The 14265-nt window shown below is 49.2% G+C and overlaps 1 protein-coding gene across 5 annotated transcripts in view; it reads left to right on the plus strand.

Moving 5' to 3' along the window:
* UBR4 (ubiquitin protein ligase E3 component n-recognin 4) overlaps positions 1-14265 on the plus strand; it is a 132976-nt gene that overhangs the window by 50256 nt on the left and 68455 nt on the right. For all 5 annotated transcript variants that reach the window (XM_047082757.1, XM_047082760.1, XM_047082759.1 and 2 more), the window contains exons 39-51: positions 646-816; positions 2531-2713; positions 3931-4089; positions 4643-4795; positions 5247-5474; positions 5770-5927; positions 6890-7061; positions 7343-7544; positions 8701-8864; positions 9306-9522; positions 10510-10726; positions 12670-12733; positions 13171-13305. In XM_047082757.1, coding sequence (XP_046938713.1) covers positions 646-816; positions 2531-2713; positions 3931-4089; positions 4643-4795; positions 5247-5474; positions 5770-5927; positions 6890-7061; positions 7343-7544; positions 8701-8864; positions 9306-9522; positions 10510-10726; positions 12670-12733; positions 13171-13305 — 2223 coding nt within the window. The remainder of the gene's footprint in view (positions 1-645; positions 817-2530; positions 2714-3930; positions 4090-4642; positions 4796-5246; positions 5475-5769; positions 5928-6889; positions 7062-7342; positions 7545-8700; positions 8865-9305; positions 9523-10509; positions 10727-12669; positions 12734-13170; positions 13306-14265) is intronic.

Raw genomic sequence — 14265 nt, forward strand, 5'->3', positions numbered from 1 at the left:
TGGTGCCCGGTGCGGTGGGCGGAGTGCGGAGCCTGGCAGGTGGGTTCGTGAGCAAGCCGGGCAGCTCCCTGGTGGGGCCGACAGTTGGTTTCTCCTTTCTCTGAGTTTACTCATTTTCATAGGACAGGTGTGAGTAGGACGTGTCGTCAGCCCCTGCCTCACAGGGAGGGATTTAAGGACTGAGGGGTACTGTGGGGGTGTGGGGGAGGGTGAATTTTAGTTGGGTAATACTCCAGAGCACTTTTCTTGGCCAGGGTTCCTCATCTGAAGCAGAGCATACAGAAAGTGATTTAAGTGATTATTTTCTTAGTTTTCTCAGGGATGGCATGTAACTAGAACGATTCTAGATGTACCAGAGAGAAGATATCATAGGTGATGAATGCATTCTAGCATTAGGGTGTATACACGGGACTCCTGGTTTAGAAAGATGGCTCTAGAGTTTGTAGCACAAATCCAGTATCATGGAGAGAGAGAGAGAGAGAGAGAGAGAGAGATGGCTGGAAGATGGAATCGGAAGTGAGGAAATTGGATTCTAGATTCTGGAGGTAGTTACTGGCAAGATTATTATGATGAGTATGACCCATTATTTTTCTGTGTGTGGTTTTTTTGTTTTTTTTTTCACTTGTGTATTTGGATTTTTCTCAGGCCAATTTCTCCTTCGCTCCTCTCGTGTTAGACATGCTCAGTTTCCTCATGGATGCCATTCAGACCAACTTTCAGCAGGCTTCAGCGGTGGGGAGCAGCAGCCGGGCTCAGCAAGCCCTCCGGGAGCTGCATACAGTGGACAAGGTGGTTGAGATGACAGACCAGCTGATGGTGAGTGTGTCCAGAGCAGCACATTTACAGACGTGCCATGGTATGCCGGGTACTCTCAGAAGTGCCCTTAGGACAGTCAATCCCCAGCCATCCAGTGTGGAGATCGGCGTGTGAAGTGTGTCTTTTTAAAAAAAAAAAAAAAAAAAAAAAAAAAAAAAATTGGGGGCGCCTGGGTGGCTCAGTCGGTTGAGCGTCCGACTTCGGCCCAGGTCATGGTCTCACGGTCCATGAATTCGAGCCCTGCGTCGGGCTCTGTGCTGACAGCTCAGAGCCTGGAGCCCATTTCGGGTTCTGTGTCTCCCTCTCTCTCTGCCCCTCCCCTGTTCATGCTCTGTCTCTCTCTGTCTCAAGGATAAATAAACATTAAAAAAATAATAATAATAATAAATAAATAAACAATTTTTTTTTTAGATTTATTTATTTTTGAGAGATGGAGCACAAGTGGGGGAGGGGCAGAGAGAGAAGGAGACACAGAATCCAAAGCAGGCTCCAGGCTCCGAGTTGTCAACATCGAGCCCAACATGGGGCTCAAACCCACAAACTGTGTGAGATCATGACCTGAGCCGAGGTTGGACGCTCAACCGACCAAGCCACCCAGGCGCTCTTGAAGTGTGTCTTAAAAGAAGACACAAAAGGTCATTTGGACCAACCCAGTAAATAAGTCCCCTTTTCAGTTCATAAAAATGTATCAACGCCCGGGGCACCTGGGTGGCTCAGTCGGTTGAGCGTCCAACTTCGGCTCAGATCATGAACTCATGGATCATGAGTTTGAGCCCCACGTCGGGCTGTGTGCTGACAGCTCAGAGCCTGGAGCCTCCTTTGGATCCTGTGTCTCCTTCTCTCTCTGTTGCCCCCTTGCTTTCTCTCTCTTTCTCAAAAATAAATAAAGATTAAAAACAAAATTAAAAAAAAAATGTATCAACTCCAAGGTATGAGGAATAACATTTGGGGGCAATTGTAGTAGTTAGAAGTTTCTTCCATATAATAAAGTAGAAAACATTTTCTCCCCTAGGGTTCTGCTGGCTTGCATAAATAGTGTTTGTCATCTTCTGCTTCTAGCCCTTTAGGCAATTCTATTTCTTTATATGAAATGGCTTATCAGTTGTAAGTTATTATCCACTTTAAAACCTGCTCAGCACTGAGTCTAGGATTTCTGGCGTGTTCTGCGTGTTCTCTTTAGTAGCAGCGTAAAGTAATGAAAATGGCGTAAAGTGTGCTTTCGAAAGGGAAACGTACAAATGAATGAGGTCTAGGAATAGATCTCACAAGTCATTTGGAAATACAGGTATATATACACATATATTCTGGTATCTTATTAAAAACGAGTCAGTTTTACACTAGTGGTTTTTAGGCTTTCAGCTATTAAAGGTGAAGTTAAAAAGTATTGGGTTCGTGTTGGTGATCTATAAAGTTGCTGACCCAGTTTTCCCAGGTTAGAGCAATGAAAAACATTTCATCCATTATCACCACCCTTTGACTTAACAAAAAGGGGGGGGGCATTTTAACATTTTTGGAAGGCAGTATTTTGTATTAATTAAATTTAGCCTTATGAAACATTCAGTATCTTGTTCTTACTGGATTGGCAATAATTTTGTCCATAGCTTAGAGCCTGGAACCCGCCAGTTTTGAGTGCATTGTGCAGTTTCTCGGTCACGTGAATAGCGGGTGAATCCATTTGATCTCTTTGCCTTACTACTGCTTCCTTCTCTGCCAGGTTCCCACCTTAGGCTCCCAGGAAGGCGCCTTTGAGAATGTTCGGATGAATTACAGTGGAGACCAGGGCCAGACTATTCGACAGCTCATCAGTGCCCACGTGCTCCGGCGGGTGGCTATGTGCGTGCTCTCCTCCCCACATGGGCGCCGCCAGCATTTGGCTGTCAGCCATGAGAAAGGCAAGGTGAGTTTCCGGTTCCTTCCCGCTCATTTTAGGTCCTGTTTGTCTTAAGTGCTTAAGCAAAACAGATTGCTCCAATTGGCCCTCCGGGAAATGTTCCGATTGGCAATCTGGGAAAAAGTCTTTTGGGGTCCGGTAGTGTTTTAGGGGACAGAGCTCAATCAGCACGAAGCCTGAGTTCGTTGATCAGACTTAGAAGCAGTATGACTAGAACAGAGATGCTGTTTCTGATGAGTAGTTTCCCTGTCAAAACCTACCCTTCAAGTTCTCAGAGAAAGGTAATGACTAGCTGTTATCTAGGCCAGCGTGGCTCCCGTTCTTGGCTTGGTATGGTCCTGCTGGAGGGAGGGCACAAACCAAGAGATAAAGGTCTTCATAGGAAGAGTCAGTGTTCTTTATTTAGTTCTTGCCTGCCCTCCTGGCCCACTGACGACACAGGGAAGTTTATGTCGTTTTATAGAACAAGTTAGAAGTTGGAAAGGTAGTAGGTATCTTAACTCAAACTCAGCGTTTTTTTTTTTTGTTTGTTTGTTTTTTTTTGTTTTTTTTTTGTTATTCTGGCTTCTTCATCACCAGAAAAGTTGTTTTAACTTAAGTGAAAAACTGGAAATCCAAATAGTCTGTAAGTTCCCTCTAAAATACTTAAAAAAAAAAACAAACAAAAAACACACCCCAAACTTGTTTAGAAAACTAGAAAGGAGGGGCGCCTGGGTGGCGCAGTCGGTTGAGCGTCCGACTTCAGCCAGGTCACGATCTCGCGGTCCGTGAGTTCGAGCCCCGCGTCGGGCTCTGGGCTGATGGCTCAGAGCCTGGAGCCTGTTTCCGATTCTGTGTCTCCCTCTCTCTCTGCCCCTCCCCCGTTCATGCTCTGTCTCTCTCTGTCCCAAAAATAAATAAACGTTGAAAAAAAAAAAAAATTTTTTAAAATAAAAAAAAAAGAAAACTAGAAAGGATGCTAGTATGTAGGAAGTGGTTAATTCTTTTCATGACCTGAATATACGAAGAGGAGTTGGTTTCTTTCCTCTTCTCTTCTTTCGTCACTAGAAGGAGGCAAGGAAGGGCATCCCATATCTCATCCCGGAGAAAGAGAAGCTGATACTGGTGTAGGTTTTCCTGAGACACTTAACTGCGGACCGGTACCCATCGAAGGAGCTTTTATCGGGCTCTCCGTCCTCTAAGAGGACAGGGGTAAGAATACATTGGCGATTGTTCCCTTGCAGATCACCGTTCTGCAGCTCTCTGCACTCCTGAAGCAAGCAGATTCCAGCAAAAGGAAGTTGACTCTGACCCGCCTGGCTTCCGCCCCCGTCCCCTTTACTGTGCTGAGCCTCACTGGCAATCCCTGTAAGGAGGACTACCTTGCCGTTTGTGGGCTCAAGGTAAGAATCGGGTCCAGGTTCGACCACTTCGTGCTATTGATCCCACTCCTCTTCTCTCCCCTGTTGTCAGTACCGCTTTCTTATACTCAATGTCAAGATTAAAACCTAGGGTTACCCGCGTGGCTTGGTCAGTTGAGCGTTCAGCTCTTGATCTAGGCTCAGGTCATGATCTCACAGTTTGTGGGACTGAACCCCACGTCGGGCTCTGTGCTGATGATGTGGAGCCTATTTGGGATTCTCTCTCTTTCTTTCTCTCTGCCCCTCCGGCGTGCACGCTTGTTCACCAAGTAAATAAAACTGTAAAAAGAACTCTCCTGTTTTGCATGGGAGGGCCCTTTAAAAAAAAAAAAAAAGGTTAACACTTAAAAGCCTTTCAAATGTAGAAGAAATCTTTTCCTGAATTTCTTTCAGATTTCTCTTGTATCAGAAATGATTTTTGTGTGTTTCGAAACCTGAATATCTCCCTACCTGAAGGCAGGGAATGTTAGGGAAGACTTGAGTTAGCCTACTTCCCACCATCTTCTAACCAGTCTGTTCCCTAAACCCTCTCTAGGACTGCCATGTGTTGACGTTCAGTAGCTCAGGCTCTGTTTCGGATCACTTGGTACTACACCCCCAGTTGGCAACGGGCAACTTCATCATTAAAGCTGTGTGGTTACCTGGTTCGCAGACGGAGTTAGCGATCGTCACTGCGGACTTTGTCAAGGTATAGTTAGTGCTCATTGATGATGTGGTCCTAGAATGGTTTGGTTTTTAAATCCAGAATGTCTGATCTCCATTATGTGCTAGCTTCTCCCAGAAATTAAAGGTGAGCGACCCTAACATTGTGTTGCCTTTTGTTATGATGCTGAGCTAGAGCTTTCCATCTGTAGGCTTTATGATACCGATTCTGGTTCTTCTCCTGTACCAAGTGCATGACTATTACTGTACTTATCACAAAATGTGTAGATATGTGTCTCTCCCCTGGTCATTCCCTGAGGGAGAGTAGAAAGATGTTTGTCTTTGTGTGTCCTGTGCCTGACACTTACAGATGCTTGTGGGATGGAGAATGAATGCTCATTACTTGCCAATGGCAGGTCTCTGGATTCTCCAGGATAATTTGGGGGTGGGCTGAAATAGACCTCCCTTATTTGATCTTCCTTCTTTCTGTCCTGCAGATTTATGACCTGTCTGTCGATGCCTTGAGCCCCACCTTCTACTTTCTCCTACCGAGCTCCAAGATAAGAGATGTTACCTTCCTCTTCAATGAGGAGGGAAAGAACATCATTGTTATAATGTCTTCAGCCGGTTACATCTATACCCAGCTCATGGAAGAGGCCAGTAGTGCGCAGCAGGGCCCCTTCTACGTCACCAACGTGCTGGAAATCAACCACGAGGACCTGAAGGTTCGGGCGGATGTTGCTCTCTCCTCTTCCAGATCTAGCTAGCCTAGCAGCTTCTCTGTTGTTCTTTTCCCTCTTGCCTCCTTTTCCCCAATAGCAGAGACTCTTGTCCTTTAGGACCAAACTGATTCAACGTGAAGTTCCATGACTCTCATGGTACTTCTGAGATTTACCCAAGGGACTCAGATTACGAGAACCTGTGATCATGATTTAAAACGAGTAACCAGCAGAGCTGGATGCTGGTCCCTGAGGCACCATGAGAGGTTAATGCAGGTGTTGTGTGTCTTCGCCCCGACAGGACAGTAACAGCCAGGTGGCAGGTGGTGGTGTGTCCGTCTACTACTCCCATGTGCTGCAGATGTTGTTCTTCAGCTATTGTCAAGGCAAATCGTTTGCAGCCACCATCAGCAGGACAACTCTGGAGGTGTTGCAGCTCTTCTCCATCAACATCAAAAGGTGGGAAGGAGCCCTTCGTGTTCAGCTTCCGTGATGCCCACATTCAGCGGGAGCTTCCCCTGGCCCGGTACTGGCATCTGCTGGGGATCTGGTGAAACTTACTTTCCTCCCGCAAGCCTTTCCCTTTTGTGAACAAGAGGCACCTAGTGTTGGCAGGGTGGCTGTTGGTATGCTCTGTCCTCTGCCACGCAGACCCCAAGCTATGAGAAGAAGTTTGGGGACCACTGTCATTCAGAAGGGAAAAGCTGTAGTCGAGGCAGCAAATCTGTGATGACTAAGTTTTGAAACGGGAATGTAAGTTGCTTCCAGACACCCATGCTGCCAGAATGCCCTTTAAGTTTCCTTGCTGGGGTAGTTACTGATCAGTAAACAGAACATGATGTCAGCAGTGGGAGTGTGGTTGGGGTTCAGGGAGTAGAGGCTTACATGAGGTGTCCTGATGATAGAGGTGTGCGTAAGGTGGCAAGTGTTTATTTAGAGAGCAGGGAGAAGAGGCTTAGGCTCTGTCTTTCCTGCCTGCCCTTGAAGAGCCATTAAAGTGCCATAGGCACCATTTCTGTCCTCTGTTTTGTGAAACATTAGCTGGTTGGAGGTGAAGGCAGATGGGTGCCATTCACACAGAACTTGATGTACTTGGAGATTCTTACTAGGACCAAGGATCGTGCCTTAGGCAGCTCCATGGCCTATGCAGTTGACAGCCTCTAGGCACAGGGGGCCACCTCTTCCCTCAGACCGTGGAACCTAGCAGGGGAGATTTTTAAATCAGGACTCCTGCTGGAGGTACACCGTGGGGTATATGAGAGTATATACATGGCTCGAATAAAACTGAGGCTCGTGGGTAATTTGAGTCCCTGGACAAATACATTGCTCTGGGAATCAGGTATTTAGTCAGTATGGCCTATAAATCAAGAGAAGGAAGTCAGGATTGGTACCCTGACTGTGGCCGGTTTTGTCATCTGCAGTTCCAATGGTGGCAGTAAGACGTCTCCTGCCCTCTGCCAGTGGTCCGAGGTGATGAACCACCCTGGCTTGGTGTGTTGTGTCCAACAAACCACAGGTGTGCCCCTGGTAGTTATGGTGAAGCCAGACACTTTCCTTATCCAAGAGATTAAGACTCTTCCTGCTAAAGCAAAGGTCAGTGCCGGATTCTTCCACCACTTGGCTGTGAACCTGGTCTCATTTTCTGTTTCTGTATTTGTATATTATGTCACTTCTCCAGCTCTTGCAGTCGAAGCGGTTTATCAAAGAATTTTCACCCATTTTCTCCTAGATGCCTTTTCTTTGTTACTCTTCTGCACCCCCAAATGACTGTTACTCTTCCGCACCCCCAAAAGCTAGTTGCTTCTCTGCCTTTTTTCCGTAGGTTCTGATCTATAGCTGTGGGAACTCACACCCTCCTTTGTCCCCTCCGCCAGATCCAAGACATGGTTGCCATTCGGCACACGGCCTGCAACGAGCAGCAGCGGACCACCATGATCCTGCTGTGTGAGGACGGCAGCCTGCGCATTTACATGGCCAACGTGGAGAACACCTCCTACTGGCTCCAGCCGTCCCTGCAGCCCAGCAGTGTCGTCAGCATCATGAAGCCTGTGCGAAAGCGCAAGACTGCTACCATCAGTAAGGCCCCTCCTGGAAAGACCGGTGGGGGAATGGGGTTGGCAGTGTTCTAGACGAGCCCCGAAACAGACCGCAATAACTATCCGTGGGGAAACGGTGACTGTTCCGCTTGTCTGTTCTATGAAGGTAGAGATAGGTGCTAGCTGATTTCCCAAAGGCAGGATCAAGTTTCCTAGGGCCACCAGTGTTCTTTGTGGCTTTTAGAGACCCATCGTGCAGCTGGCAAGCACTCCCTGGCTCTCCACTTCAGGCCAGCACTTCTTAGGTGCCTGGTAAAGAATGATCCTGTGGACCTTGTTGGAGAGCTTTTTCTCTGGGTTTGGGAACATGGCCTGCCTGATGTGAGGCGGAGGGTGGAACTGACGGAGGATAGATTGCTTGCGTTGGTCCGTTTCTTACCAAGCAGTGACGAATCCATCCTAGATCTCTGAGCTGGGAGTCTCACTCCTGACTGATCGAGGACTCTTGAGGGTGTGAAGACTCAAACTCAGAGTGAGTGACTCCGGTTAAGCAGAGCTACCGAAATTTGTTCTGGAGTCCATGTTTGGGATGACGACGCAGCTCATTCTCCTGTAAAGAAGTAGTTTCTATTGTTTGCTTTATTTTTTTTTATTATTTATTTTCAATTTAGTTAATTAATCTATTATTAGTTTTTAACGTTTATTCATTTTTTGAGAGACAAAGAGAGACAGAGCGTGAGTAGGAGAGGGGCAGAGAGAGAGGGAGACACAGAATCCAAAGCAGGCTCCAGGATCCGAACCAACAGCAGAGCCCAATGCGTGGCTCGAACTCCCCAACTGTGAGATCACGACCTGAGCCACAGTCGGATGCTTAACCGACTGAGCCCACCCAGGCGCCCCATGTTCACTTTAAATAAAACAGTCATGAGGGGAGCCTGTTGCTACTAGCTGTACTCCATACCACACGCAAATTCTTTGTCCCGCCGGGTTGTGTTGTGGTTAGGGGTGACGACTGTTGGACAGCTAGCCCTGTGCAGGCATCGCACTGAGGCACACGTCGTGATCCCGGGTGTCCTGCAGAGATTGATTGGAGTGTTGGAGTGTGGGCTCAGCCTAGGAGGGGCTTTACTCATGGAGTGGGTGCAGAGGTGGGAGTGTGCACTGATGCTCTCACACGCTGGTGCTGCTCCCCACAGCGACCCGCACATCCAGCCAGGTGACCTTCCCCATCGACTTCTTTGAACACAACCAGCAGCTGACAGATGTGGAGTTTGGTGGTAACGACCTCCTGCAGGTCTACAATGCGCAGCAGATAAAGCACCGGCTGAATTCCACCGGCATGTATGTGGCCAACACCAAGGTGAGGACTGTGCTGGGCTGGGTACAGTGCCCGGGTGGAAGGACCTCGTAAACCGTGTGGTTCAAAGACACATCCTCTCTTAGGATGCGAGTGTAAAATATATGCTTACAGTCACCCTTGATTCCAGTTACGTGGTCCCTGGAATAAATGGCTATTTTCACTTCCACGCAGAAGGGTTCCCATTCCAACGTTAGCCACGGGGTCACTGTGTAGAGGGCAGCAGGAGGTGGTTAGTGATGAGAAAGTAGCCTGCAGTTGGAGACTGTCCACTCCCTTGCCTCTATTTTTCTATCCTTGGAAGTAAGCAAGTCATTACCAAGGCGTTAGAAGGATAAAGGACTCATCTGGGGTCGCATGCTTCGGCACCTGTAGGTGAAGGCTTATACATTTGCCCCCGAGAACTCGTGTTTGTTCTCTGACGTGCGCCTTTCCTCCCTCTAGCCTGGCGGCTTCACCATTGAAATCAGCAATAACAACAGCACTATGGTGATGACAGGCATGCGGATCCAGATCGGGACCCAGGCCATCGAACGGGCCCCATCATACATTGAGATTTTCGGCAGAACCATGCAGCTTAACCTGAGTCGCTCGCGCTGGTTTGACTTCCCCTTCACCAGAGAAGAAGCCCTGCAGGCTGACAAGAAGCTGAACCTCTTCAGTGAGTCGCCAGCTCCTGGCACGGCCCACCCTTCTCACTTGGCTGCTGACTTGGGGGCCACTTCTCTGTGGCTCTCTAGTATTCTGGGAACCCTCTGCTCTCTGCTTCTCAGTGGTCTCTGCCATCCTGAAACCCTGAGCTTCACTGGAAGTGGAAAGGAGGCAAGGGGGTGGGGGAGGGATGTACGAGAATGGGGAGGGTTAGCTTCTGTTGGGACTGGCTCAGCCTTGCTGGAACGGCTGCCTGCATGGGTGGGCAGAGAGGAGGCAAGATAAACACACAATCCCCAGGTTTTTTGTTCGTTCTTCTTTCTTTTCTTTCTCCCTTTCTTTCCTTCCTCCCTCCCTCCCTCCCTCCTTCCCTTCTTTCCTTCCTTCCTTCCTTCCTTTCTTAAGATTTTATCAAGTAATCTCTATACCCAGCATGGGGCTTGAACCCACAGCCCTGAGATCAAGAGCTGTGTGCTTCACTGACTGAGCCAGCCAGGCACCCTCACCAGGCTCTCTTAAAGCACAGATGCCTGGCCTTGTGCTTTCAAATACTTTAAGCTCTCAGAGTACAAATCCGTGAGCTTTTCACAAGTCTAGCACTTTTCTGTGCCATTTACTGGCCCCTCTTGCTCCTAGAGATAGTTGATATCGGTATGAATGATGACAACCTGCGCTTTGAACCAAGGGAGCACTTAGAGCTCCCTGCAGGTGGAGGGCGGCAGATGCCGGAATCCCTATAGCACCAGAGGATTCCCGCGGTGCTTCCCAGGGGCTCTTCTGAGAAGTGGACTTCTAGGCCTTCGGTCACAGGGAGGGGCTGCTTCATGCTTCATCACCGTCTCCTCAGGGTTAAGGTGCTGTTCGAGTCTCAGGAGACAGAGTTCTTCCGTACCAAAAATCGATGGGATTTGCTGCCTTGTCAGGTCTTGGGAGGCGAGGTGGTCACGTTAGCCCTTTAGAGAATGTGCTTTCCAGAGGCTTCTCTTACTTGTTGCAGTTGGGGCCTCGGTGGATCCAGCAGGTGTCACCATGATCGATGCCGTAAAAATTTATGGCAAGACTAAGGAGCAGTTCGGCTGGCCTGACGAGCCCCCGGAGGAGTTCCCTTCTGCCTCCGTCAGCAACATCTGTCCTTCGAACCTGAACCAGAGCAATGGCACTGGAGACAGTGACTCTGCAGCCCCTGCCACCACCAGTGGAACTGTCCTGGAGAGGTACCGACACCGGCAGGGGTTGGCTCCGGTCCTCACCACTTATCCCTCTCCCGGCACAGCCTGTCCCGAGAGAGTCTCTCAGAACTACCGGGTCCAGCCTGCGAGTTTCAGGTTGTTACACAGCCCTGTGCCCCCTTAGCGTACCAACGGAGCCTGGAAACCTGCTCAGGGCCGTCTGGCTCCAGTCTGCCTGGGGGGGCTTCTTTGCCTTCTCTTAATGCTCAGGTGCCCTTTGGAGTAGCCAGAGAGACTGCTGAGTAGAAGATGCTTAAGCCAGTGTTAGAGATGTGGGTCCAGTCTTGCTGACATTATAGGGGAAGATCTTCCGGTTCATTCCGATTTCATCGTCTTCTCTTTCTCTGCAGCAGCCAACTTATGTGGTAATGGCGCTGCTGGCAAGGGGCGGTCTGCTGCACCTGCGGCGGAGTTCACAGCCTCCTGGCGCTCCCCCCAGTGGCCTTCTTAAGCATTGCGCTTGGCTTCTTTGTGCTAGGGGCCGCTGGTTTGCCGCGGTAGACAAGTGACTCATGATGTAAGACGCTGAGTTTCTTACATCGTAAGTCGGAAAGAATAGCCTGGCTTGGAATCATTGCCTCCCACCACCAGCCTCCCCACTCCCTTTTCTCTCTCTTTCTCTTTGTTTTTCCCCCCTCCCCTCCCCTATTCTTATATTGTTTGCTTAGGATGTGTTTCCAGGTTTCTCTGAGCTTCACATTTTTTTCCTTTTTTTTTTTTTCCCTTTGCTTCTCCCCCAAGTTCTGAAACTGAGTCCCTAACCAAGCTGGACCGGTTAGTATGCCCTCTTTCTTTTCTCTGCACGGGTGAGTGTGTGCCGGAGAGCAGTAACCAATGGTGTGGCTTTGCGTTGATCCTGCTTCTGTGGAAGAGTCCTCCTGCTTCTTTCTGTTCTGGTCCTTGCATGGCTGCCGAGCTATCCCGTGTAAGAGTGGAGTGTGTGGAGGGTTGTGCGTGCACACTTGGTGTTGGCCTTTCCAGAACCTCTTAGTGTGCTCTTCCGTACCCCGCTCCTCTCCGCTCCTTCTCCGCAGTGGGTGAGCAGGGGGCGGGGGCGGGCCGTAGGACAGCGGGAGAGTCCTAGTGTCTGACAAGCCAGCGGACAACTTGTTCTGTCCAACTGCGTTTTACGCCTCGGGTCCCTCTTCCCGGCTCTTTGTTGCCTTCCTCTACCCCTTGACCTTTTCCCCTCCAGCTACCTTCTCTATACCTTTCCCTCTCTGCCCGGAGCCTCAGCATCAGGATGTTGGTCTTTTTACCAGGCCCCATTAAACTCACAGGAATAAGCCCTGGGGAGCATGTTGCTGGGTACCCTTCCACAGTTGGGTTTCCTTTTTCCCAGGAGAAAATGGCTCCGTTTTCTAAAGGTGCTTTGTTGCACCCTTTGAATGTTGGCAGTTGGCATGCTCCTGAAAACGCCGTTTGTTCTCTCCCCGTACTTAGGGACTCCTAGGAAGTGCCTTTGTGCGTTTTCATGGAGGTGTGAATAAAACACTACCTTTACCTTCCCAGTGTAAGAAGATGGCTTTAACCTTTCCCTTTGTGTATCCCTTTGCCTACCTATGTATGGGCACCTGAGCTTCGGGTCCCATTGCAGCAAGACTGTTAAGCCCCTCTCAGTGATCCCTGCCACAGGCAGCAGAAGGAAGCACACTTATCCGCTTTGAGGAAGAAAAGCCCTGTCTTTCAGTTCCGGATTATGAACATGGCCTCAGGTTGATCTCCAAGCAGGAGCCAGGTTTCTTCTGGCCTGTAACACAAGGAAACGATATGCATGGTGCCTGTGGCAGGTCTTATTGTGCTTTGATTTTGTATTTGGCATTCATTAGCTGTCCCCAAGGTCCCTCCGTCTATAGTTTGCACAGGCTAAAGCACAACTGGAGAGAAGGGTTGTTGTTGTACTCAAGCCAGCTTTTCTGTCTCCCTAGGCTGGTTGTGAGTTCTTTAGAAGCCCTGGAAAGCTGCTTTGCTGTTGGCCCGATCATCGAGAAGGCAAGTGACTTTTTCAAAGTATATGGGAGCTTTCTGAAGAGGCAGGAAGTCAGTGGAGTTGTCAGAGGCCCGAGGCCTTGCAGCTAAAGAATATTTATAGCATAATCTTGATTTGCAGAGAAGCTCCAGAGAAGTCTTTGGCTTAAGGCCTTCTGTCCTACTTTTGGGGGGATCCACAGCAAGGGTATTTCATAGAGTAGGATGAGTGCTGGTAGAAAGAACGCTGTTCCAGGAGTCATAGGCTTGGACTCGATTCCTGCTCCCATGTTGTGGGAGGATTGTCATTTCTGAAAATCTTCATCTTGCTCTCAGCAGTCCGTAGAGCATAACCTAACACTGGTGGCCTTGGAAAGAGGAAGGGGGAGGGCAGAGCGTAGACCGTTCATTCCGCATGGACTTGGTGGGGTTAGTGAGAACTCTGCTGTCTTCTGCACCAGGAGAGAAACAAGAATGCAGCCCAGGAGCTGGCCACTTTGCTGCTGTCCCTGCCGGCACCTGCCAGTGTTCAGCAGCAGTCCAAGAGCCTCCTGGCCAGCTTGCACACCAGCCGCTCGGCCTATCACAGCCATAAGGTACTCATTCCCTCCCAGGAAGCCTTCTGCAGAAGTGGAGGTTGTGGTACTGATGGGGAATCAAGTGAGCTGACTTTTCACGTGGAAAATGAGGAGGGGAGTGTGAAGTCTGCTGGGGAAACGACCCCACTGAGATGAGACCCATCTAAAGTCTCTCCTGGGAAATTAATGACTACCCCTCAAAACTGATGACAAACTGTTGGATGGGCCCCTGGTTTGCATGGAGTTTTTGGCCACTAATAGCATCAGCAAGATCTAAGAAAGACTGGGGGTGCTTTCCCTGGAAAAGTGTGAGGACTCGGGAATCGCGGAGATCCTCCTCCAGCTGTGGCACAACCCTAGATTAGGTGTACTTGCTTGTGGGGAGATTGCCAAATGGTTGTTGGAGAGACTCTGAGGGGGAATCTGGGGGCAGGGGTGGGTGTGCAGGGGGAAGAGAGGGGGAAGTCTCACCTATAAATGTAAGTGGTGGCGGAAGGCAGTAAGTGAGACCAGTTGCCATAGATGGAAAAGGTGACAGATCAAGGAGGAAGAAGCCAACAGGCCAGATGCCATGGTTAGCATTGGTGCCTCTAACCCAGAACACCGAGAAAGTCACGTTTCACCTGCTGAACCTCTTGAGGAAAGGCAGTTTAGAAACAGATTCTTTGTGATAGGAACTCACAGAGAAACGGTTCTTCCACTGTAGCAAAGTGATTGGGGATGTTGCAGGTCTGGAGAATCAGGTGGGTCCACATTTTCCTGTCACACTTTGATACTTATTTCATGACTTCTGAATTTTGTGCCTTCAATGTTTTCTGTGTGAAGAAGTTTACCTGTACTGGGCTGCTTTGAAAACTTGTTCCCGGTAGTTGGCGGTAATTAACCTGTTTTCCCGAGAGGAGGTAGCCATCCTGGTGATCTGCCAGCTGTTCTGTCCTCTTTGCTCGAGTATCCTACCCAGCCCTTAGTTTTGGTTCA

Source organism: Lynx rufus, unplaced genomic scaffold, assembly GCF_022079265.1.
Source record: "Lynx rufus isolate CCGP_SWC_20201006 ecotype Redwood Valley unplaced genomic scaffold, mLynRuf1.p SCAF_2, whole genome shotgun sequence".
Taxonomy (NCBI): Eukaryota; Metazoa; Chordata; class Mammalia; order Carnivora; family Felidae; genus Lynx; species Lynx rufus.